Raw genomic sequence first — 23,271 nt, forward strand, 5'->3', positions numbered from 1 at the left:
AATAGTCATGAAAATAAAGGAAACACATTGAATGAGAAGGTGTGTCCAAACTTTTGGCCTGTACTGTATATATATGCCGCTGGTCCATGAATTGTGATTGTGTAGTAACTGCAACGTTAGTATTTGTGTCCCTGTATGTCTTTTTTCTATGTGGACATAAATAAATGGTTAAAATGTGTGTGTGTGTGTGTGTGTGTGTGTGTGTGTGTGTGTGTGTGTGTGTGTGTGTGTGTGTGTGTGTGTGTTTTTGCGTGTGTTGTGTCTGTCTCCATCCCCATACACCAGCAGTACAAGCTGCTGGTAGAATCCAGGGCCCCAGTATTTCAAAACGTTTAATCTGGATCAATTAGGATGATCAATGATAATGATCAATTATTAGTTGTTGTTCCCTATACTACTCTACCTCTGTCAGATAGATCTGTTCCTAGATAGCAAATATTATTTAATCAGGATCATACGTATCTTGATTAAACGTTTAGAAATACTGGGTCCAGGGGGGTATTCCATCAACGTCGCTAAAGGAAAATCTAGGCTTATTTTGACAAGTCTCGCGAGATCTATCAAGATATGCCTGGATCTTTTTAAGAGTCTCGCGAGACTTAACGAAATAAGCCTAGATTTTCCTTTAGCGATATTGATGGAACACCCCCCAGGCCAGGGTATTAAAATCTCTGTTTTTGTGATGCTGATGCAAGCACGCAACACACGCACCTTCCAACGCACGCACGCGTCGACGTCATCTCCCAGCGCCGCCTGGGCGAATCATACTTCGCGCCAAGGAAGATTTGGCGTCAACTCATCTGACAACAAACCAGCAAAGAAAACCAACTTATCTTGTCGATCATGGTAAGACACAAGTCGGTGTATCAACTGTTCCAGTCATTCCTTGTGATCCATACTGCTGATCACATGCACATATTCGTGTTTGGCGACTTGATTTGGCGTGTTTGTAGCTTAAATGTGCTAGTGAGTTATTTGTTGGCATGTCAAACACAAACATGACAGAGGTGTCCTAGATACCGTATCCACCTTCCTCTGAGACGATTGACATAACACATGACACATTCCCAGACATTTCGTTAGCCCCATCGTATTGATACTGATGACATAATGCTTAATCGATCAAAAGCTATAGCTATCTCCAATGCACATCGAAATAATATTGCAATAACCTCGCTGCGTTTTGTAGGCGGCGTTAACTTTCACAAGGCACATATCTTGTTGTGCCTCTATCTATGCCAAGTTCAGGTCCCGAAACACAAAAGTAATGCCATTTCTGTCCTCCTGCTCTCATTCGCTCTCTCCCCCTCCCCTCCGCTTTCAGTCATCTGCCGCATGCTCCCGGAACAAAGTCCCTGCAGAGATCCAACAGGCCCAAACATAGTTAAATCTAAAGCTAAAAAAACCCTCATGTTTTGCAGCGGTTATGATTAAACACTAACACTTCGTGATGTTAGAGTGATAAGGTTCTATCTCCATTTTTGTCAAAATTGAGTTTTTTACATAATCTGATCCATTAGGTGTTTATTAATGCCTGTGTGGTGTTATTTTAGTAATTCATAAAATACAAAGGTTCCATCTCACAAAACATAATGGAATGTAAAAACTTTGACGCTCAATATCTCTGAACTACCCTAAACGGAGATAGAACCTTATCATTCTAAGCTCACGACTTGTATTCATGTCTTTTATCCATGAACTATTGTCTTATTGAATGTTTTATCTATTTACTTCTTATATTTGCTTTTATTCATTGTCATGTTTCTTTTCTTACTATGCTCCTCTTGCTGTGTTTTTAAATAATGCATGTAAAACACTTTGAATTGCCCCTGTATGAAATGTGCTATACAAATAAACTTGCCTTGCCTTATACGCAGGATATACGGCGGTTCTTTGCGCCTACCAGCAAAACCGCGGTGGAAAAACCAGCGCAGAATGGAACCGCCAGCACAGACGACGAGACGAAGACGAAAAAGAAATCTGTCTGCGTCGCTGAAGACGTGAAGAAGAAAAGGAAAGCCAGCACCAAGGTACTAATGCGCACCCTATAGGCACACTGTGTGACACATCATTTGCCCTTACTTATTCAGTGTATACAAGGATGCGGTTGTGCATGTTCAGTGTAATGACAATGTGTGTTGTTATTGTCGCGTGTGTCAGGTCACAAGCCCCAAGATAGAAGAGAAACAGAAGGACAGGGAGAAGAAGAGGAAGAGGCGTGCCGTCATCGAGTCTGGTAGGTGTCTGCAACTATGGCCTGGAATTACAATAATAACTTTTCATAGTCCTAGGGCCGGTTTCACAGACAAGGCTTAATCCTAATCCTAGACTAAAAAGCATCTTCAATGGAGATTTGACATTGAAAGTGTGATTTAGTCCAGGACTAGGCTTAAGCTTTGTCTTAGAAACCGGCCCATAGAGTCTGGTAGGTGTCTGCAACTATGGCCTGGAATTACAATAATAACTTTTCATAGTCAGAGTCTCGTAGGTGTCTGCAACTATGGTCAGGAATTACAATAATAACTTTTCATAGTCATAGTCTCGTAGGTGTCTGCAACTATGGCCAGGAATTGCAATAATAACTTTTCATAGTCATAGAGTCTGGTAGGTGTCTGCAACTATGGCCAGGAATTGCAATAATAACTTTTCATGACAAAAAAAAGATGCTGTTATGTCTGAAGAAGGTCTATGACCGAAAGCTCGCAATAAACTACGTTTTTTTTTTTGCACAGTGTTTGAGTGCGAGTGTGCGGATGCCGTTATTTTGAACTCTATCAAATGATTATAAATTAGTATCTGATCAGATACTGCAACAGGGCCTAGGCTGTCATGCAGTCAGTACCGCCTGGTTTTTCGGGGGGTTCTTGTTGATGTTGGATTGGCCTTCTTCAGGCTTATTCTCTCTACCATAACCTCCTGCAATATCTCACCGTTACTCCATCTCTCCTCTTGGATTCCTCTTCTCTCCTCTCTCCTGCTGTCTCTCTCCTGTTGTCTCTCTCCTGCTGTCTCTCTCCTCTTCTCTCCTCTCTCCTGCTGTCTCTCTCCTGTTGTCTCTCTCCTGCCGTCTCTCTCCTGCTGTCTCTCTCCTGTTGTCTCCTCTCTCCTGCTGTCTCTCTCCTGCTGTCTCTCTCCTGCTGTCTCTCTCCTGCTGTCTGTCTCCTCTCTCCTGCTGTCTCTCTCCTGCTGTCTCTCTCCTCTCTCCTGCTGTCTCTCTCCTGCTGTCTGTCTCCTCTCTCCTGCTGTCTCTCCTGCTGTCTGTCTCCTCTCTCCTGCTGTCTCTCTCCTGCTGTCTCTCTCCTGCTGTTTCTGCTTCAGACTCGGAGGAGGAAGAAAAGCCAGTTAGAAAGAACAGTGCGTCTAAAGAGAGCAAGAAGGCGTCCAAACCCGACCCCCCTCCCAAGAAGGCGTCCAAACCCGACCCCCCTCCCAAGAAGGCGTCCAAACCCGACCCCCCTCCCAAGAAGGACCCAGTGCAGTACGTCTCTGAAACAGGTGAGGCGGAATATACCAGATTAATACTGTTGATGTTCTCGCAGTGGGACACGTTGAGGTACGGAATATACCGGAAGAATGTTGTTTATGTTCTAGAAGTAGAACATGTTGAGGTACAGTACATCTTATATGTAAGATATGTGAGGATCTTTACCATACTCCTACCACCACTCAGAAGTCACCACTAGCTCAGATTCTGTCACTGGGATGACCTCACAGCACAAGCTGGCCGCTCCTATCATTTTTTTTAAAATGTCGATTTCTCTCTCTTTCCCTCCCTCTCTCTCTTCCTTTCTTTTTTCTCTCTTTCTCTCCTTTCTTTCTTTCTTTCTTTTCTGTCCTTTCCCCTCCCTCTCTCTTCCTCTCTCTCTTTCTTTCTTTTTTTTTTCTCTCTCACTCTCTCTCTCCTTTCTTTCTTTCTGTCCCTTCCCCTCCCTCTCTCTCTCTCTCGGGTCAAGACTCAGACAATGACAACTTCCTGTCCCTGAAGAAGTCCTCCCTGCCCAAGGAGAATGGAGTGAAAAAAACGGAGAAGAAATTTACGGAAAAGACTCGGAAAAGCCCTGTAAAAAAGTCCCCCCCGAAGCCTCCCCCTGCAGCCGCCTTGGGGAAAAGAGGACTGAAGTCTCCCCCCGTTACCCCGAAATCCGCCCCTCCCCCGCCCAAACGCACTCCTACCTCCGTGATGGACTACTTTGGCACCGCCAGTGTTCAGCGCTCGGACAAGAAGCTGGTGGCGAGTACCAAGAGGAAGGCTGTGAGTTGTAGTTGTAGTAGTAGTGGCAGCAGTAGTAATAGTAGTAGTAGTAGTGACAGCAGCAGCAGCAGTGGTAGTTGTAATAGTAGTGGTAGTAGTTGTAATAGTAATAGTAGTGGTAGTAGTTGTAATAGTAGTGGTAGTAGTTGTAATAGTAGTAGTAGTTGTAATAGTAGTGGTAGTAGTAGTAGTAGTAGCAGTAGTAGTAGTAGTTGTAATAGTAGTGGTAGCAGTGGTAGCCTAATAGTAGTAGCAGCAGCAGCAGTAGTAATAGTAGTAGTAGCAATAGCAGTAGTAATAGTAGTAGTAGTAGTAGTAGTAGTAGTAGTAGTAGTAGCAATAGCAGCAGTAGTAGTAGCAATAGAAGTAGTAGTAGCAGTAGCAGCAGCAGTAGTAGTAGTAGCAGTAGCAGCCCCCTGATTCACCTCACACCTCTAGCTCACACCACACTAACTCCCTAACCCCTCACGCCTCACAGGTGGCCAGCACCAAGGGGAAAACTGTAAGTACTAGCACCCTGGCTTCACTCACCCCTCATCACCCCCTTCTGTAGTACAGTAGGCCACAATGACCTTTGATCTGCCACTACCCACTTGTGTGGAGAGTAGTTTGAGTAGTTGGCAGGTTGGAATATTGATGGATGGATGGATGGATGGATGGTTGGTTGGTTGGTTGGTTGATGGTTGTTTTCCCCCCAGCCCATGCAAGACACAGAGGACCTGAGTGATGAGGTCATTGCCAAGCAGCTTCAGATGGTTGAAGACATGGAGGTAATTTATAATCATTTTAATTTATAATTTTGCCATTTAGCAGACGCTTTTAATCCAAAGCGACTGACAATTACGAATTACAGGGACATTCCCCCTGGAGTAACTGAGGGCTAAGTGCCTTACTCAAGGGCACACTAGTAGTGGTGTGGTTTCAGGCGGGATTTGAACTCACAACCTTCCTATCACAAGTCCAACTCACTATCCACTAGACTAGACCACCACTAGGTGGGCTGACCTCCTCTCCGGACTCTCATATGATCTTGTCTTTCTGTTTACCTTCAGAACTGGGTTGTCATTATTCGTTTAACCCCCTCCCCCCTCTCTCTCTCTTTGTCTCTCGCTCCCCTTGTCACAGTTGGAGAAGCAGGTCCATGATGATGAGGAGTTTGCCAGGACGCTGGCCATGATGGACGAGGAACCACAAGCCAAAAAGGTGAACAATACACTCTCAGTCGGATAGGCTCCCTCTCTCAACCAATGGAATTACAGATTGGGCTGCAGGTATTGACGGCCGGGACAGGATCTGCACAACCATGGAAATACAGAGGAGAACTTATCAACTGGTTGAATTCACAGGCTCGCACTCTTTCATAACCCCTCTCTCGCTCTCTCTCACACATGCACGCATGCATACAGACACACACATGCACAGTCTCCTTCACACACACACACACACACCAGGGTTTCCGTTAAAAAAAATTGGCGCCGGTCATCGTGTCCGGGAAGATTTAAATTTACCGGACAAACGTGAGATATTCCGGTCATCATATTAAAATATAATATAGCTGTTTGTCGCGGTGATTACTGTTGTGTAGCCTAGCCTATATATGCCGTTTAATGTCTATTTCTCATCCGATACGTTTAGATGCGAGCTATATAATATATAATAATATAACATGATTCGCATGCGCGCTATGCCATTATGTCCAGCGCTGAACGCGCGCCACACTGGGAAATGAACAGACTGCATCGATCAATGAACGGACTCCACATTACGTTAACTGAAGTCTGTTAAATTGTTTGGGATTAATGTGAGTTTTCTATTTTCTCTTTCCAGTTTTACCCTTTTTTTATCAATAAAACAACGTCATTTCTATAACCAGGTCTCGCTGGTTGGGAAGGCATTTAGTTTAACTGCCTGTCAAATCATACTTACTCGGACTCGGGAGTACAACTCCTCCTCCGCCTTCACTATGAGTAAACTGACACTGAGAATGTCGTCACGTCACATTTTACCGTAATACCCTATATGTTGGTTGAAGTGCAACATCTCAGCTTTCAGGGACAGTTGGAATTTTTTCGATAGCACAAACCGTTTAGAAATTACGGTAATTACAATGTTGTGTGCGGATTTGTGCCGGCGGAGGTACATTTCGGCGCAGAAGGGTTTTAAGAGGGAATTATTTTCACCGGACATTATGACCGAAGAGTTTTAAATTTGTCGGACCGGTTAACGGAAACCCTGACACACACACACACACACACACACACCTCTACCTCTCTTACCAGACTTCTCCACACCTTTACTCTTAGACCCAGAACTAAAACAAGCTGTTGTGGACATTTTAGGCTGTTGCTTGATCCTTTCTTCTACCCCCTCTCTCTTCACCCCCCCTACCCTCCTCTATTCCTCCCTCTTTTCCCCTAACCCCCTCTTCCTCTCTCTCTCTCTCTCTCTCTCATACTTCTAATGTATGTCCAGGCTCGTAAGAACTCTGGTGAAAGAAGAGGGTCTACCACATCGCCCAGTAAGAGCAGTACAGACCCCGGCCACAACACAAGCTCTCAATCGCCGTCCAATGGGAGGGACAGCCGCACCCAGGAAGTCATCGGTCCTTCCCCTAAAAAGGTCCCCGCTCCGGTCAAAACCAGCTCCAAACTGGCCATGATGAAACGGGAGGAGGAGGAGGAGGAAAAAGACGAGGAAGAGGGGGGAGGAGGAGGGGGGAAGAGGAAGGAGAAGAGCAAAGCTTCCATCTCGCCCAAAAAGGAGCCCGTCACCCCCTCCGTTACAGACAGGAAGCCGGCGCCCAGGAGAGGAAGTGTTGGCGCAGCGAAGACCTCCCCTGCGACCGCGACCACGACCACACCCACAGCTCTCAAAACCTCGCCCAAGAAATCAGAGGTGAGAAATCATCAGTTCAGAAAAGGGAACTCCTCTTCTTTACTTTTCTTTTTTCTTTCTTTCTTTTTGTCTTTCTTTCTGTCTCTTTCTTTCTGTCTTTCTTTCTGTCTCTTTCTGTCTGTCTTTCTGTCTTTCTTTCTGTCTTTCTTTCTGTCTTTCTTTCTGTCTTTCTGTCTGTCTTTCTGTCTTTCTTTCTCTCTCTTTCTTTCTGTCTCTTTCTGTCTGTCTTTCTTTCTCTCTCTTTCTTTCTGTCTTTCTGTCTCTTTCTGTCTGTCTTTCTGTCTCTTTCTTTCTTTCTGTCTTTCTGTCTCTTTCTTTCTTTCTGTCTTTCTTTCTCTCTCTTTCTTTCTGTCTTTCTTTCTGTCTCTTTCTGTCTGTCTTTCTGTCTTTCTGTCTTTCTTTCTGTCTTTCTTTCTGTCTTTCTTTCTGTCTTTCTTTCTGTCTTTCTTTCTGTCTTTCTTTCTGTCTTTCTGTCTTTCTTTCTGTCTTTCTTTCTGTCTCTTTCTGTCTTTCTCTCTCTTTCTGTCTTTCTTTCTTTCTGTCTTTCTTTCTGTCTTTCTTTCATACACCAGTGCAGAAGGAGAGGAAGCTACCGTAGACTATTGACATGCGCCCCTTGGTTGTGTTGTGTTAGACTAAGTGTTAGACTTGGTTGTGTTGTGTTAGACTAAGTGTTAGACTTGGTTGTGTTGTGTTAGACTAAGTGTTAGACTCGGTTGTGTGTTGTCTTCCCAGAGTGCCAGTCCTGAGGACGCAGAGGAGAAGAAGAGGGGCAACTCCTCCGCCTTCCGCAGCTACCTGAACAGAGAGGGACCCAAGGCACTGGGCTCCAAAGACATCCCCACGGTAACACAGCACACACACACACACACTCTCACTCGCACACTCACACTCACACACACACACACACACACACACACACGCACGCACGCACACACTCACTTACATATACACACACACACGACTCCCAAGCATCATACACATACCACTTCCCTCACGAACACACATGTTTCTTTATGTATAACGTGTGTGTGTGTGTGTGTGTGTGTGTGTGTGTCCGTCCCACCCAGGGTGCTGAGAACTGCCTGGAGGGCTGTGTGTTTGTGTTGACGGGGGTGCTGGAGTCCATGGAGAGGGATGACGCCAAGTCCCTGATCGAGCGCTACGGGGGCAAGGTGACGGGCAGCGTCAGCAAGAAGACCAGCTACATGGTGCTGGGGAGGGACAGTGGAGCCTCCAAGCTGGAGAAGGTGTGTGTGTGTGTGTGTGTGTGTGTGTGTGTGTGTGTGTGGGTGGGGGGGGGGGGGTGTGTGAGAAAGAATAAGAAGGTACAGGATGGGACAGGACATTCTTTATCTTCTCTCACTCTCTCACTCCCTTCCTCTTTCACTCTCAATTTTATCTATCTCTCTTCCTCTCTTTCCTTCTCATGTCTATCAATCTATCTCTTTCTCTCGTTCCCACTCTCTCGCTCCCTCAGTCTATACTCCTGGCTCATCTCACTCAATATCTCTCCTTCTCTCTCATCCTCTATCCATCCTTCTGCACTTTCTTCTACTTACTCTCCTTTCTTATTGTGTCGGTGTGTCTCTATCTCTCTCCCTCTCTCCTTCTTCCTCTCTTTTCTTCCTCTCTTCTTCCTTCCTCTTTCCATCCATCTCTCTATCTCCTTCTGTCTCTCCCTCTATCCATCATTCTCTCTCATTCTTTCTGTCTCTCTTTCTCTCTCTCTTCATCCCTCCATCCACCTCTCTCCCCCTGACTCCTCTGTTCTCCGTCCATCCCTCCAGGCGGAGGGTTTCGGCACCAGGATCCTGGATGAGGACGGCCTTCTGCAGCTGATCAGAACCAAGCCAGGGAAGAAGTCCAAGTACGAGATCGCCGCCGAGACAGAGGTCAGCCAAACACGCCATCACAACATCATCATCATCATCATCATCATCATCATCATCATCGTCCTACAACCACATGTTTTAGTTAGAATGTGCTCAACCAAAAGAGGAAAATGCCTTTAGTGAAGTGCCGGCTACCAGGCACACACACACACACACACACACACACACACACACACACACACACATAAACACACCAGGGGGGTATTCCATCAATGTATCTAAAGGACAGTCCAGGCTTATTTTGATAAATCCAGCGAGATGTATTTAAAAATCCGGCCTTATTTTGATAAGTCTCGCCAGAGCATTTGAACAAAATAAGCCTGAATTTTCCTTCAGCAACGTTAATGGAATACCCCCCTGGAGCCCACATGCTGGGGATCACCGTCCCTCGTCCGAGCCAACAATCATCTCGCAATGTCTGCAAACCTGTCCAAAAGCCGTTTTACCAGAGCCGTGATTCAAAGGGGGAAAAAACAGAAACACACACACGCTAACTCCGACACAACGGTTATTTATTAAAGTGTTGATGACACGATTACAAGTTAACCTGTCTGTCCTTCTCTGACACCAGAACAAGTTAACCTGTCTGTCCCCCTCTGACACCAGAACAAGTTAACCTGTCTGTCCTTCTCTGACACCAGAACAAGTTAACCTGTCTGTCCTCCTCCTCTGACACCAGAACAAAGTTAACCTGTCTGTCCCCCTCTGGCACAATCACAAGTTAACCTGTCTGTCCTTCTCTGACACCAGAACAAGTTAACCTGTCTGTCCCCCTCTGACACCAGAACAAGTTAACCTGTCTGTCCTTCTCTGACACCAGAACAAGTTAACCTGTCTGTCCTCCTCCTCTGACACCAGAACAAAGTTAACCTGTCTGTCCCCCTCTGGCACAATCACAAGTTAACCTGTCTGTCCTCCTCCTCTGACACCAGAACAAAGTTAACCTGTCTGTCCCCCTCTGGCACAATCACAAGTTAACCTGTCTGTCCTCCTCCTCTGACACAATCACAAGTTAACCTGTCTGTCCTCCTCCTCTGACACCAGAACAAAGTTAACCTGTCTGTCCCCCTCTGACACAATCACAAGTTAACCTGTCTGTCCCCCTCTGACACAATCACAAGTTAACCTGTCTGTCCTCCTCCTCTGACACCAGAACAAAGCGTCCAAGAGAACTCCAGACGCCGCGTCCTCCCGCACCAAGAGCAGCCCTCGCCCCCAGAGACCCTCCCCGAGGAAGAGCACCCCCAAGACCCCCCCCAAGACCCCCAGCCCTTCCAAGGCCGGCCTGGCCCAGAGGAGAGGGGCGGGGGGCAGCCGGACCCCCCCTGGGAGGGGGCCGAGGTCGGACGTCAGGAGAGGGCTGGGGGGGGCCCTGGCCGGGCGGGGGGGACGGACGGACTCTTCCTCGTCATCGACTGCGGCGGCGGCCGAAGAGGAGGGCGCCAGTCTGCTGTGGGTGGATAAGTACCGCCCCCGCTCTCTGAAGGCTGTGATTGGGCAGCAGGGGGATCAGAGCTGTGCCAATAAGCTGCTCCGCTGGCTGAAGGGCTGGCACACGCACCACGCGGGGGGGGCGACGACGGCCAAACCGGCAGGTGTGTGTGTGTGTGTGCGTGCGCGTGCGCGTCTGCGTCTGTGTCTGTGAGTGCTGTGTTACCGTGGGGATGTCTTTGGAGCCTGGTGTGAGTGTGTTTGTTCGTGTGTATGTATGTATGTAGGTGTGTGTTTCTCTGTGTATGTATGTGTGTCTGTCTGTCTACGTGCAGTTATGTGAGTCAAACAACTAACCTGTGATCGTCTCTCTAGCAGGGCGGTTTGGTAAGTTCGGGGGGAAGGACGACGGCTCAGGGTTCAAGGCTGCTCTACTCTCAGGACCCCCTGGGGTGGGGAAGACCACCACCGCAGCCCTGGTCTGCCAGGTCAGCCTCCTCACACACACACACACCACTATTTGTCTTTCACTTTCTTTTGTTTCCGTGTTGTCTAGCTCTCCATCTTTTGTTAATTTAGTGTGTGTGTGTGTGTGTGTGTGTGTGTGTGTGTGTGTGTGGTGTGTGTGTGTGTGTGTGTGTGTGTGTAGGAGTTGGGTTACAGCTACGTGGAGATGAACGCCAGCTGCACGCGCAGTAAGAACAGTCTGAAGCAGGTGATCGCAGAGTCACTCAACAACACCAGCATCAAGAACTTCTACACAGGTACACACACACACACACACACACACACACACTCTCTCTCTCTCTGACAGAACACACTCACACAGCGTTCAACACCAATGTTAAGAATTCACATGGACTCTCACTAGTGATGCTCCGATCTGATCGACTCCGATCGGTATCGGCCGATATGGCCTTGATCGGTTTTGATCGGAGTTCTCAAAACGGCCGATCAAACACGACCTGAGTTTACAAAATGGCGTCGCCAGTCTGGAAATATTACACAGTGTCGGAAAGAGACAACAAATATGCCGTTTGTAATGTCTGCTCAAAAGAAATACCTCGGGGAGGAACGCACGCAAGGTCTTTCAATACCACGAATATCATACGGCATTTGCTGCGTTCGTCGATTCGCTCAGAGAGCGCCGAAGCGCACACTGGGCTCGACGTCATAAAGGGACCGAGTGCTTTGATTGGACGAGAGGCGTTCCACGAGTGCTGGTCAGAGTTCCAGCGCGACTTCACGAGCGTAGTGTAGGTAGTGTGCAGCGACGTCATGTGACCCCGCGAGCAGGAAGTCACTTGGCCCATAGCAACAACTATTAGCGCGTGAGTTTTAGGTCTTCCTCTGTGCACCTTGCACTTTTCAGCAGCAGGACATATTTTAGATGATAAGAGGAACAGGCTGAGTGCCAAAAACGCTGAGATGCTTGTATTTCTCAAGGCTAATCTGCCAGTGATGCTGCTTAATCAGAAGTAAGGTTTGAGTCTGAAATCTCCTTAGGTGCAATGTTTTGTTTTTTTGTTTTATTGATTATTGCTGACTTGCTGTCTTATCTCCTCCTAAATATGACTTGAAACTGACTGACTTGAAACAGTATTTTATATTTGGCTATAGCCTGTTTATGTTGCAGTTTAGTTTGGGCATGTTTATTGTTCCTCAGGAAAGCTACAGTATACTGTATAAGCTCCAAGTTCTCTAAGAGCCCCTAGTTCCTCTCATTCGAGTGGAATGTTGCACATTTGATGTGACAGTGTACATTTTATTTACCGTATTTTCCGCACTATAAGGCGCACCGGATTATAAGGCGCACCGGATTATAAAGCGCATAGAATAGAAAATACTGCAGTCAAACGTTTGACTGGGGTTGCGTTACGCCCAAGCTCCACCTACTGCGTTGCGTCACCTCTCCATCGGTGTTGTGTCAACTTCCCGTTGTCCATGCTCCACCTGAGCGTTGTCACCGTCAACGTTCTACCTGCTCCACTGTCAAAAATATATATTTTTCCACCTCAAGTATCAGCCGTTCGTCATCCATTTTTGCAACAAGCGTCAAGGACCTGCGGTGATTCACAGCTGACTCGCGTGAATAGCAATTCGCAATAGCTGCGACCACGAGATATAGAGTAGTTAGCTACAAGCATTTTCAATCTGGTATTATCTCTATTAGTGGATTAACCGCTGTGGTGATTTAACAGCTGATAAAAATACATCAAGTAGACTACAAACAGAGCAAAACAATAAAACAACACCAGAAAACAACCAATAGGCTATACAATTATAACCAACAACCAATATGTGACAGCTCCTGGTGAAATGTGCAACGTAATTTTTCAGTTTTGTGTCTCTGAACGCAGCCACAGCTACGAACGCTGCTAACAAAACACATCGCTACGAAGGTCTAAACTGTATTTTAATAACATGACAACATACTGGGAGAACATCGACATGCTAAAAACACATAACTACACATAACAAGATGAACACACAGTTCTTGCTTTTGAACACGAGCTAAAACGAAAGTATAACCCTCCCTTACCGGTAGCCTCCGGCAAACGAGAATAATGAATCCAATACACAAATTATAAGTGTTTAGTGATCGTTAAACTGTTCTTTATTATATCGAGTTTAAAACTTCAAGTTGAAAGCACCAAGAAGGACCGCCTCGAAATTCATCGATGTTCATGTCCCGTGCTCGCGCTGTTGCCTTCATTCGAATAGTGACTGTAGAGACGCTTCTACTTGCGGCTCTCTGTTCAACAACCCACTGTTGGAGTTTGTCCTCTAACTGTGTCTAACTGTGGCCATCTCGCTTTGTTCCCTTGGAAACTCTGTTTAGTCTTCTTTACTTGGGGTCTTTATACACACAAGTGGTGTGGGACTGTGAGTAAGCACAACACCGGTGTTTACTGATTACCGTAATGCTGCAAGCGGTGCGGCTTTGTAGTTTACCAGTCGTACTGAAACATTTTGACAGAGCGCCTTGAGCGCCGTGTACAACCAGTATGGATCAACCAATTAACAAATTGATCCATATATAAGGCGCTCCGGGTTATAAGGCGCACTGTCGGTTTTTTTGAAAATTAAAGGCTTTTAAGTGCGCCTTATAGTGCGGAAAATACGGTATTATGATTTTTATTTTCACATTTTATTTGTTTTTCCTGAAGTAAGCTACAGGTGGTTGTGAATTCAATAAAACAGATGGTCGTCAATTCATGATACTTTCTCATCTCCTAATTTCATTTAAATACTTAATATACAATGTCAATGGTGTTAAGAATAATTAAAAACATAAATAATGCTACACAATAAATAGAATGCTTCAATTGCCATTTTCGACGCTGTGATCGGTGATATCGGATCGGCAGATCACTGATTCCAGTGATCGGTGATCGGCACCAAAAACCCTGATCGGAGCATCTCTAACTCTCACAAGCACGTGTGTTCTCTCTCTCACACACACACGTACACAGACACGCACAAGCAAACGCACACACACACACACACACACACACACACACACACACACACACTCAGTGCTGTAGTTTTGTGTGTGTCCAGGCTCGTCTACGACGGTCAGCAGTAAACATGTTCTCATCATGGACGAGGTGGACGGCATGGCTGGCAACGAGGACCGGGGCGGAATACAGGTACACACACACACACACACTCACACACTCACTCTCTCACTCACACACAGTCCCACACTCTCACACTCTCACACTCTCACACTCTCACACTCTCACACACTCACACTCTCTCACTCTCTCACTCACTCACTCACTCACTCACACTCTCACACTCTCTCACTCTCACACTCTCTCACTCACTCACACACTCACTCACTCACTCACTCACACTCTCACTCTCTCACGCACGCACTCACTCACTCACTCACTCACACTCTCACACACACACACAACACTCATCGATGAACAAGTGAACTATGCTTTCCCATTTCCTTAATTCTAGTTCTATCCCTGTTATTATTATAGGAATATTTATTTATATTAGAGGTTCTAGTCCTACATCCTGGTCCTCTGTGTGACCTCTGACCCCTCCCCCTCTGACCCCTGCAGGAGATGATTGGTCTGATCAAGATGTCCAAGATCCCCATCATCTGCATGTGCAACGACCGTAACCACCAGAAGATCCGCTCCCTGTCCAACCACTGTTACGACCTGCGCTTCCAGAGACCACGGCTGGAGATGATCAAGGTACACACACACACACACACACACACACACACACACTTGCATGCATGTACACATGCACACGCACACACTAACAAACACGCACAGACAGCCACATGCATGCATGTATGTATGCATGCATACAGACACACACGTGCACAGTCTCTCTCACACACACACACACACACACACACACTCCCCTCTACCTCTCTTACCAGACCTCTCCACACCTTTACTCTTAGACCCAGAACTAAAACAAGCTGTTGTGGACATTTTAGGCTGTTGCTTGATCTTTTCCTTCTCCCCCCTCTCTCTTCACCCCCTACCCTCCTCTATTCCTCCTTCTTTTCCCCTAACCCCCTCTTCTCTCTCTCTCTCTCTCTCTCTCTCTCTCTCTCTCTCTCTCTCTCTCTCTCTCTCTCTCTCAGGGAGCCATGATGTCCATCGCCTTCAAGGAAGGCCTCAAAGTCCCGCCCCCTGCCCTTAACGAAATCATCCTGGCGTCCAATCAGGACATCCGGCAGGTAAAGAGGGGAGGGGCAACGCCGTCATCTGTTGTCATTGGGGTCTGGTGGGGCTCAGAACTAGGAAAGTAGGAAATGATGGAGATGGAGACCAGTATTTTCCACTCAAAGATGGAGACCAGTATTGTCCATTCAGAGGTGATCAGAATCAACTAATACGAAGGTCTTATTATAATTTTTTAAATGATTATTATTATTATTATTATCATCATTCTATTGAGGACATGTGTACCCCTTTTGGAGGTGTGAACCCCACTCTCGTCACTCTAGACACCTCCTCGGTAGGTGAGGTGATCAAATCAGTCGCCGTGCCGTTTTGACAGGGGGCCGTAACCGTGACAACCCCTTCTCCCCCCTCCCCAGGTGCTGCACAACCTGAGCATGTGGTCGGTCAAGGACAAGGTCATGACCTACGACACGGTCAAGGAGGACGCCAAGAACGCCCGCAAGGACATGAAGATGGGCCCGTTCGACGTGTGCAGGAAGGTGTTCCTCTCAGGCGAGGAGACGGCCCACATGTCCCTCATCGACAAGTCGGACCTCTTCTTCCACGACTACTCGCTGGCGCCGCTCTTCGTCCAGGAGAACTACCTGCACGTGCGGCCCGCCACCGCGCGGTGAGTGGACCCGACGCACGCGCGCACGCGGACACACAGATGCACACGGACGCACACACACATAGACAAGCATGCACGAACGGACACACGCATCGACACGCACGCCCACAGACAGACACACACACATAGACACACACAGACACACACACACACACACACACACACACACACACAGACCTGCTCATGAAACCTATGACCGTTGACTATGGCTGCGTTCCTAAAACTACGCTCTGGAAATCTGATCAGCACTCATGGAATTGACCCCCAATTGGTCCCACTATCACGTTGACCCCAGTGTGACCCCTCCGGTGTTCTCAGAGCGAATTTATGAACGCAGCCCAAGACTTAACCTAATGACTGAATGACCCATTTTAATTGCTCACTTACTCTTAAACACAGACACACGCACACAGACACGCACACAGACACGCGCACAGACACACGCACAGACACGCACAGACACACGCACAGGCACACGCACAGACACACACACAGACACACACACAGACACACAGTATGTCATGTTACACCTCTCTGTGTCTCTCAGGGGTGATGTGAAGTCCCACCTGGTGCTGCTCAGCAAGACAGCTGACTCCATCTGTGACGGAGACCTGGTGGACCGACAGATACGCTCCCGACAGACCTGGTCGCTGCTGCCCACGCAGGTAACACACACGCACACACACACACACCACAGACTTGATCTCTGCTGCCTAGGTAACATGTACACATACACACACACACCACAGACTTGGGAAGTTGTCGGGTTGTGGTTCTGGGCTTAAATGCCATATTCTATTCAGCTTGGTTGTAATGCAAGCCATGCTAACCCGTCGCTAGTTCAAACAGACCATAGACTTTAAACAACAAAGAGACACGGAATCAATCATGATTAGTATTTACTTGCAAGGAGGACGAATATGAGGCCTCTCCTGTAGGAAGAGACGCCATATTGGTACTAAAATTTCTTCTCCTGTAAGCCAGTCTTTATTCTCACAGAATGGAAAACATGTGGTTCAGTTCTCATACAGAATGGAAAGGAGGAGGCAGTGGTGAACCTATCAGTGTCCTAGAAAAAGTGGGTGGTGTTCAGAACGAATCATTTCATGGAAATTTGATAAGCAGGGGAGGAAAAGTTCACAAACAGTGTCCAGTGTACAAGGGTCACACAATCATTAACAGAGCCCAGAGCCAGGGCTGTACAGAGTTTCATGGTGTACAAGGTTCATATACAGAATTAACAGAGTATCTTGTTTTAACCTTTGGTTCAACATTATGAAAACCTTTATTTAGCCCTATCATTCCCTGCTGTTTTTCATAATTTATCACGATACAAACATTCTCTTCTTTATTCAGGTCGTTTTAACTTTCTTTCATATTTTCTAGTTTAACTGTCATTCAACATCGCCGTACAGATCACACATGAACCTCAACTTGGATTAGAGTTTCTCAAATTGGGTTAGGTACTTAGGTTACAAATATTCCTGAAATCAGTTTGTTAGTCATAGCTTTGAAGCAGGGGAAGACACAACAAACAATCATTTGGTGTCAAGCATCACACATGTTCCTCCTGCTACTGCAGTCGATAGGTCAAGAGTCATTCAGTTCGTAAGGGATGCGTTTACAAATGTCTCTGATTGATAGTTCAGGGTTTCTATGTCATCTTGGGACATTACTGCCCCAGACTGGGTCGTGTGCCTGGACGGGCGTCTCGTTTGGGTCGTCGGGAGGATTTCGTCCCCTCATTCTAAGAGATAGTGGATCTGAAGAATTCTTCACCGGGTTTGAGACGTAATTCACTAACTGAATAACCCCTTTGTAGCCCGGGCTTCCACCACTACCCGTCGTTCGAGGGAAACAATGTCACCCTCCCTCAATGGCTCTGTGCATCCACGTATCTCGTTCTGCGATCTTGACAGCAGTTGAGATGCTTAGCTGCGCCAGTGTTCTCCTTCCATCTCGTCGATGAGGATCTGGTCAGGTTGTATTCTCGATCCTGTAGGAAACAGAAAAGGGACTGGCAGATCATTTGTTCTGGCTATTTCCTATTTCCTAAATAGCCATCCACCAGTGTGTTTTCTGTTTCTGCCAAATCTGCTGTTTTTACATATAACGATGAATTGAGTATCAAGGACCCCAATTGAAATATGTACTTTCATGTCACTTGCTTCTGCAAATCGTCTAATAAAGTTTTCAATCAATCAATCAATACTTCCCTATTGTCGTCTACTATGGGTAGTCTAAACCCCTCTCCCATTTACTATTTCAAATTCATTAATTTCATTTATTTCATTCATTCATTCATTCATTCAATCAAACCCATAGGTCTCAATTTTATTGTCATGTGTGTTTCCATTAGAGAAACACACTCTTCAATGTCCAGGTGTTTGGACACTGTGTTTGATCAATTCGTTCACGAAATGTGCGCCATTATCACTATATTTTTTTGTTTTGTTTTTAAATTGTGTAATTATATACGTGAAAATGTGCGTTAACTCCTGTCAATCATCATTTCCCTGCTTTTTGATACATGTCATCAAAAAGACCATGTATCAAATTAGCTGCTGTTTGTAGAGGCTTTGTGGTAATACAATTTTCCCATCTATTCTATAAACTTTGTAATTCGTCCAAATTCGTATTATAATGGAGGTTTACTGCCCTCCAACCCCTTCTTGGGTCAGAGTCCGTCTACCCCCACCCTTCTGCTTCCTGTTCTCTCTCTCTCTCTCTCTCCTCTCTGTCCCTCTCTCCTGCTCTCGCTCTCCTCTCTGTGTCATAACTCCACTTCAAATATTTCTCTCTATCTCTGTCTCTAACCTTGGTTCTTTCCTGTTCTCTCTCTCTCTCTCTCTCTCTCTCTCTCTCTCTCTCTCTGTGTCTGTCTGTCTCTCCCTCTCTCTCTCTCTCTCTGTCTGTCTCTCCCTCTCTCTCTCTCTCTGTCTGTCTGTCTCTCTCTCTGTCTGTCTCTCTGTCTGTCTCTGTCTCTCTCTCTCTCTCTCTGTGTCTCTCTGTCTGTCTGTCTGTCTATTCCTCTCTTTCTGTCTGTCTGTCTCCTGTCTGTCTATTCCTCTCTTTCTGTCTGTCTGTCTCCTGTCTGTCTGTCTATTCCTCGTCTCCTCTCCTCGTCTCCTAGTCTCCTCTACTCCTCTACTAGTCTCCTAGTCTCCTCGTCTCCTCTCCTTGGTTCCTAGTCTCCTCTACTCGTTTCCTAGTCTCCTCGTCTCCTCTCCTTGGTTCCTAGTCTCCTCGTCTCCTCTCCTAGTCTCCTAGTCTCCTCTCCTCGTCTCCTCTTCTCGTCTCCTAGTCTCCTAGTCTCCTCTACTCCTCTACTAGTCTCCTAGTCTCCTCTCCTCGTCTCCTCTTGCTTTCTCTCCTTCTCTCTGTCTCTCTGTCTCTGTCTCTCTCTCTTATCTCTTACTCAAACACACACATACACTCTTCAAATAGCCCCCACACTGTGGCCTTCTCCTCTGCTCTCTCTCTGTCACTGAACATACAGTATCCTTAATCTTGGATTAATTCTAACACATACACTTTCTAATTCTACACTTTTCTATTTCTCACTTTCAGTCATAGTTTCAGTTCCATTCTTAGTCTGCTGTTTACCTAACACGAAAAGGATATTCATTTATCTTTCAAAGTGGATTCCTTTCGTATGTCAAACTACTCCACAGTCTAATTTCCATTAGTCTACTGTTTACATATAAAAAGATATACATCTGTCTTTTAAAGTGCATTCTTTTTGCATGTCAAACAACTCCTATTTTGTACAATTTAGGATTAGATAGACTATTCATTTCGATTGCAATCTTTCTTTTTCTATTATAATTCACTTTCATTCATAGTTTCTATATTTACCGGTCTTTGTTGCTTATGTCTTGGTCTGGATCTCGTCAGCCGTCCTTTTGGAGGAGAAAGGTTCGACATCTAACGCACCGGCCTGGAGCGAATTTGACGTTCCAGGACTTTCTCCGGGTTCGCTCGATCCCGGGCTGTTGCAACAGACTTCGGTGTGTCGAATCTTCTTCCCCCATCAGACGACCTTGAGATCCGGCTTCAGAAGGACCAAAATGTCGGGTTGTGGTTCTGGGCTTAAATGCCATATTCTATTCAGCTTGGTTGTAATGCAAGCCATGCTAACCCGTCGCTAGTTCAAACAGACCATAGACTTTAAACAACAAAGAGACACGGAATCAATCATGATTAGTATTTACTTGCAAGGAGGACGAATATGAGGCCTCTCCTGTAGGAAGAGACGCCATATTGGTACTAAAATTTCTTCTCCTGTAAGCCAGTCTTTATTCTCACAGAATGGAAAACATGTGGTTCAGTTCTCATACAGAATGGAAAGGAGGAGGCAGTGGTGAACCTATCAGTGTCCTAGAAAAAGTGGGTGGTGTTCAGAACGAATCATTTCATGGAAATTTGATAAGCAGGGGAGGAAAAGTTCACAAACAGTGTCCAGTGTACAAGGGTCACACAATCATTAACAGAGCCCAGAGCCAGGGCTGTACAGAGTTTCATGGTGTACAAGGTTCATATACAGAATTAACAGAGTATCTTGTTTTAACCTTTGGTTCAACATTATGAAAACCTTTATTTAGCCCTATCAGAAGTATTCCATCAACGTCACTAAAGGAAAATCCAGGCTTATTGTCTCGCAAGACTTAAAAAAATAAGGCTAGATTTTTTTTATAAATCTTGTGGGATTTATCAAAATAAGCCTGGATTGTCCTTTAGCAATGTTGAACGAATACCCTCCTGATCACTGCTTCCTAGATAACGTGTACACACACACACACACACACACACACATTCCTCAGTGATTCTTGTCCCTTCAGCACACAGACAACATACTAGTGTGTAGATATTTGTGACAGTGAAACTTGTTATTGTTACTGATGTGTGTGTGTGTGTGTGTGTGTTCCAGGCCATCTACGCCAGCGTGTTGCCAGGTGAGCTGATGCGCGGCTACATGAGTCAGTTCCCCTCCTTCCCGAGCTGGCTGGGCAAGTTCTCCTCCACGGGCAAAAACTCCCGCATCCTCCAGGAGCTGGCCTCTCACATGAGCCTGAAGTGAGTGTGGATACACACGTACACACACACACACACACACTCACACAGTGTTCACAGACACACTACAAGGCTTTTTAGTGAGTATACACACACACACACACACACACACACACACACCAGACACTAATCAATCTTCTCTACCTCTCCTCCTCCCTCTCTCTCTCTCTCTCTCTCTCTCTCTCTCTCTCTCTCTCCATCCTTCCTCTCCCTCTCCCCCCCCCTCTCTCCCTCTCCCTCCACCAGGACGTTGAGCAGCAGACAGGCGGTGAACCTGGACTACCTGCCCTACCTGCGGGGGGCGCTGCTGTCCCCCCTGCAGAGGCTGGGGGCGGAGGGGGCGGGCCAGGCGGTCCAGCTGCTGGACGACTACCACCTCATCAGGGAGGACGTGGACAACATCATGGACGTCAGCCTCTGGGGGGGCCAGCCGGACCCCTACGCCAAACTGGACCCCAAGGTGAGGGGGGGGGGGGGTGGGCTGTTAAGGCTAAGGCTACACCTTCACTGCTTACTCTGAGACATATACTACCCCCCAGTACTGTGTCTCCTGAGACACCTGTTCCCCCCTTGTACTGTTTCTCCAGCCTCTAAATTATAGTTTTTTGCTTTTAAATAAATCAAAAAATGATATCACGACGACTGCCAATGGCCCCTGGCCTGAGCAAGATTACTCTTCTTGCTACGACTGGTGGATTGATGATTCACTTGCTTAGTCAAATGTATTGATTGTAAGTCACTTTGGAATAAGGTAGCTGCTAAATGCCAAAAATGTAAATGTAAATGTAAGGGGGGGGGGGGGGGGGGGGGGGGTTGGAGAGGGAGGTGTAGAGAGGGTCGATGTAATGGACTGATTTAATAATCGTTTACTCTAAAGATTCAGATCTTTATTTTTTATTTTTTATGTCATCTCTTGTTTAACTGAATGTCTAGGGAGGGAAGTATGTTAGCCTTTCACCTGATATTGGGGAGGGGCGGGGGGAGAGAAAATGGTGACACGGGACGTTTTGGAGACGTTGGCACTAACAAGATGTTCATCCTGATCTCTGCTCCTCAGGTGAAGGCTGCGTTCACGCGTGCGTACAACCGCGAGGTGCACCTGACGCCCTACTCCCTGCAGCCAATCAAGAAGGGCCGCCGCGGTGGGGGGGAGGAGCCTAACCTGGGAGGGGCAGAGACGGAACAGGACAAGCAGACGCCCGAGGAGGAAGAGGAGGAGGAGGAGGAAGGCCTGGACGCCATGATCAAGGTAAGGACACACACACAACCCTAGCCAATTGCAGTGTTGGTCAGTGTTAAGATTTTTCTCTTCTTTTTTGGAATCTGTCCGTTGACGAGTCCAGATAATATTTGCACCTGCTCGTAACGCTGCCTCCTTTTGTCACGTCTTTCTCCCCTCTCCCTCTCTATTTCCCCCCCCTCTCCTTCCTCTCTCTGGATCCCGTCCTCTCTATCTCCCCCCCCCTCCTCTCCTTCCTCTCTCTGGACCCTGTCCTCTCTTTCTCTCCGTCCTCTTTGGCCCAACAGCAGAAGAAGGCCTCCAAGAAACCCTCCAAGGAGCCCAAGAAGGAGAAAGCAGTGGATTCTGGGAAAGGGAAAGGCAAGGGGAAGGGCAAAGGCAAGAAGTGAGCCCTGAGGAGGAGAAACCACTCAAACAAACTTGACCTCCACCTCCACCTCCCACCACTCCAACAAATATATCCCCAAACTGTTTGCATTACCGTCGACATAATCGCCATCAACATCTCGGTTATCATCCATGTGATACTATGGATACTCATAATGGACATGTCCTCAAACACTGAAGCTCTCAATACACATAATGGACATGTGCTCATCCCAAACACTGAAAAAATGAAATGAAATGAAAATGTGTATCCCTCTCTCTCTCTCTCTCTCTCTCTCTCTCTCTCTCTCTCTCTCTCTCTCTCTCTCTCTCTCTCTCTCTCTCTCTCTCTCTCTCTCTCTCTCTCTCACACACTTTATTGCTCTCTCACACACCCCCCCCCCCTTTCTCTCTCTCGCCCCTCAGTCCCCATATCATGTTGGTGGTGATATAACCATGTGATTACCTGTATGTTACAGAGGGGTGTGCGCTTCATGAACTGTTCAATTGTAAATATGTAACAGTAGTGTAAAGATTACTACTACTACTACTACAAAGTCAACAATCTGTAAAAGCATAGTACTTTGTTTCCTATAGTGAGCACTTCTTATGACCAAATTCATAGAGATCCAGAAACTGCTCTTGTATATTGTGTTTTGTAACATTTTCACTGACAAGTAATAAAGAATATAAAATGTTGTGGTTTGGTATATCTTTGCTGGACTGGAATATGCAATATTGGGAGCCACACTACAACACACACACACACACATACAACTGAC

At 46.5% G+C, this 23,271-nt stretch overlaps 1 protein-coding gene across 1 annotated transcript; it reads left to right on the forward strand.

The window, feature by feature from the left end:
- The first annotated feature begins 778 nt into the window (after positions 1 to 778).
- Positions 779 to 23,062, forward strand: rfc1 (replication factor C (activator 1) 1). Its single transcript, XM_080534805.1, has 23 exons — positions 779 to 846; positions 1,878 to 2,030; positions 2,161 to 2,236; positions 3,319 to 3,495; positions 3,954 to 4,252; positions 4,951 to 5,022; positions 5,378 to 5,455; positions 6,725 to 7,147; positions 7,883 to 7,993; positions 8,218 to 8,397; positions 8,938 to 9,042; positions 10,196 to 10,637; positions 10,849 to 10,961; positions 11,123 to 11,237; positions 14,038 to 14,126; positions 14,556 to 14,693; positions 15,098 to 15,193; positions 15,557 to 15,810; positions 16,358 to 16,475; positions 20,741 to 20,886; positions 21,130 to 21,343; positions 21,941 to 22,132; positions 22,411 to 23,062. The coding sequence occupies exons 1-23, from the start codon at positions 844 to 846 to the stop codon at positions 22,510 to 22,512; spliced, it is 3,696 nt and encodes a 1,231-aa protein (XP_080390931.1). The 5' UTR covers positions 779 to 843; the 3' UTR covers positions 22,513 to 23,062.
- Positions 23,063 to 23,271: the final 209 nt, after the last annotated feature.

The sequence above is a fragment of the Nansenia antarctica genome (genome assembly GCF_963989245.1).
Source record: "Nansenia antarctica genome assembly, chromosome: 6".
NCBI classification, from domain to species: Eukaryota; Metazoa; Chordata; class Actinopteri; order Argentiniformes; family Microstomatidae; genus Nansenia; species Nansenia antarctica.

Bases quoted from the DNA above. Each gene is read 5' to 3' on its own strand.
- rfc1 (XM_080534805.1), top strand. The intron at 2,031-2,160 runs GTACTAATGCGC...CGCGTGTGTCAG, and splicing joins AAAGGAAAGCCAGCACCAAG to GTCACAAGCCCCAAGATAGA. The intron at 15,194-15,556 runs GTAAAGAGGGGA...CCCCCTCCCCAG, and splicing joins CCAATCAGGACATCCGGCAG to GTGCTGCACAACCTGAGCAT.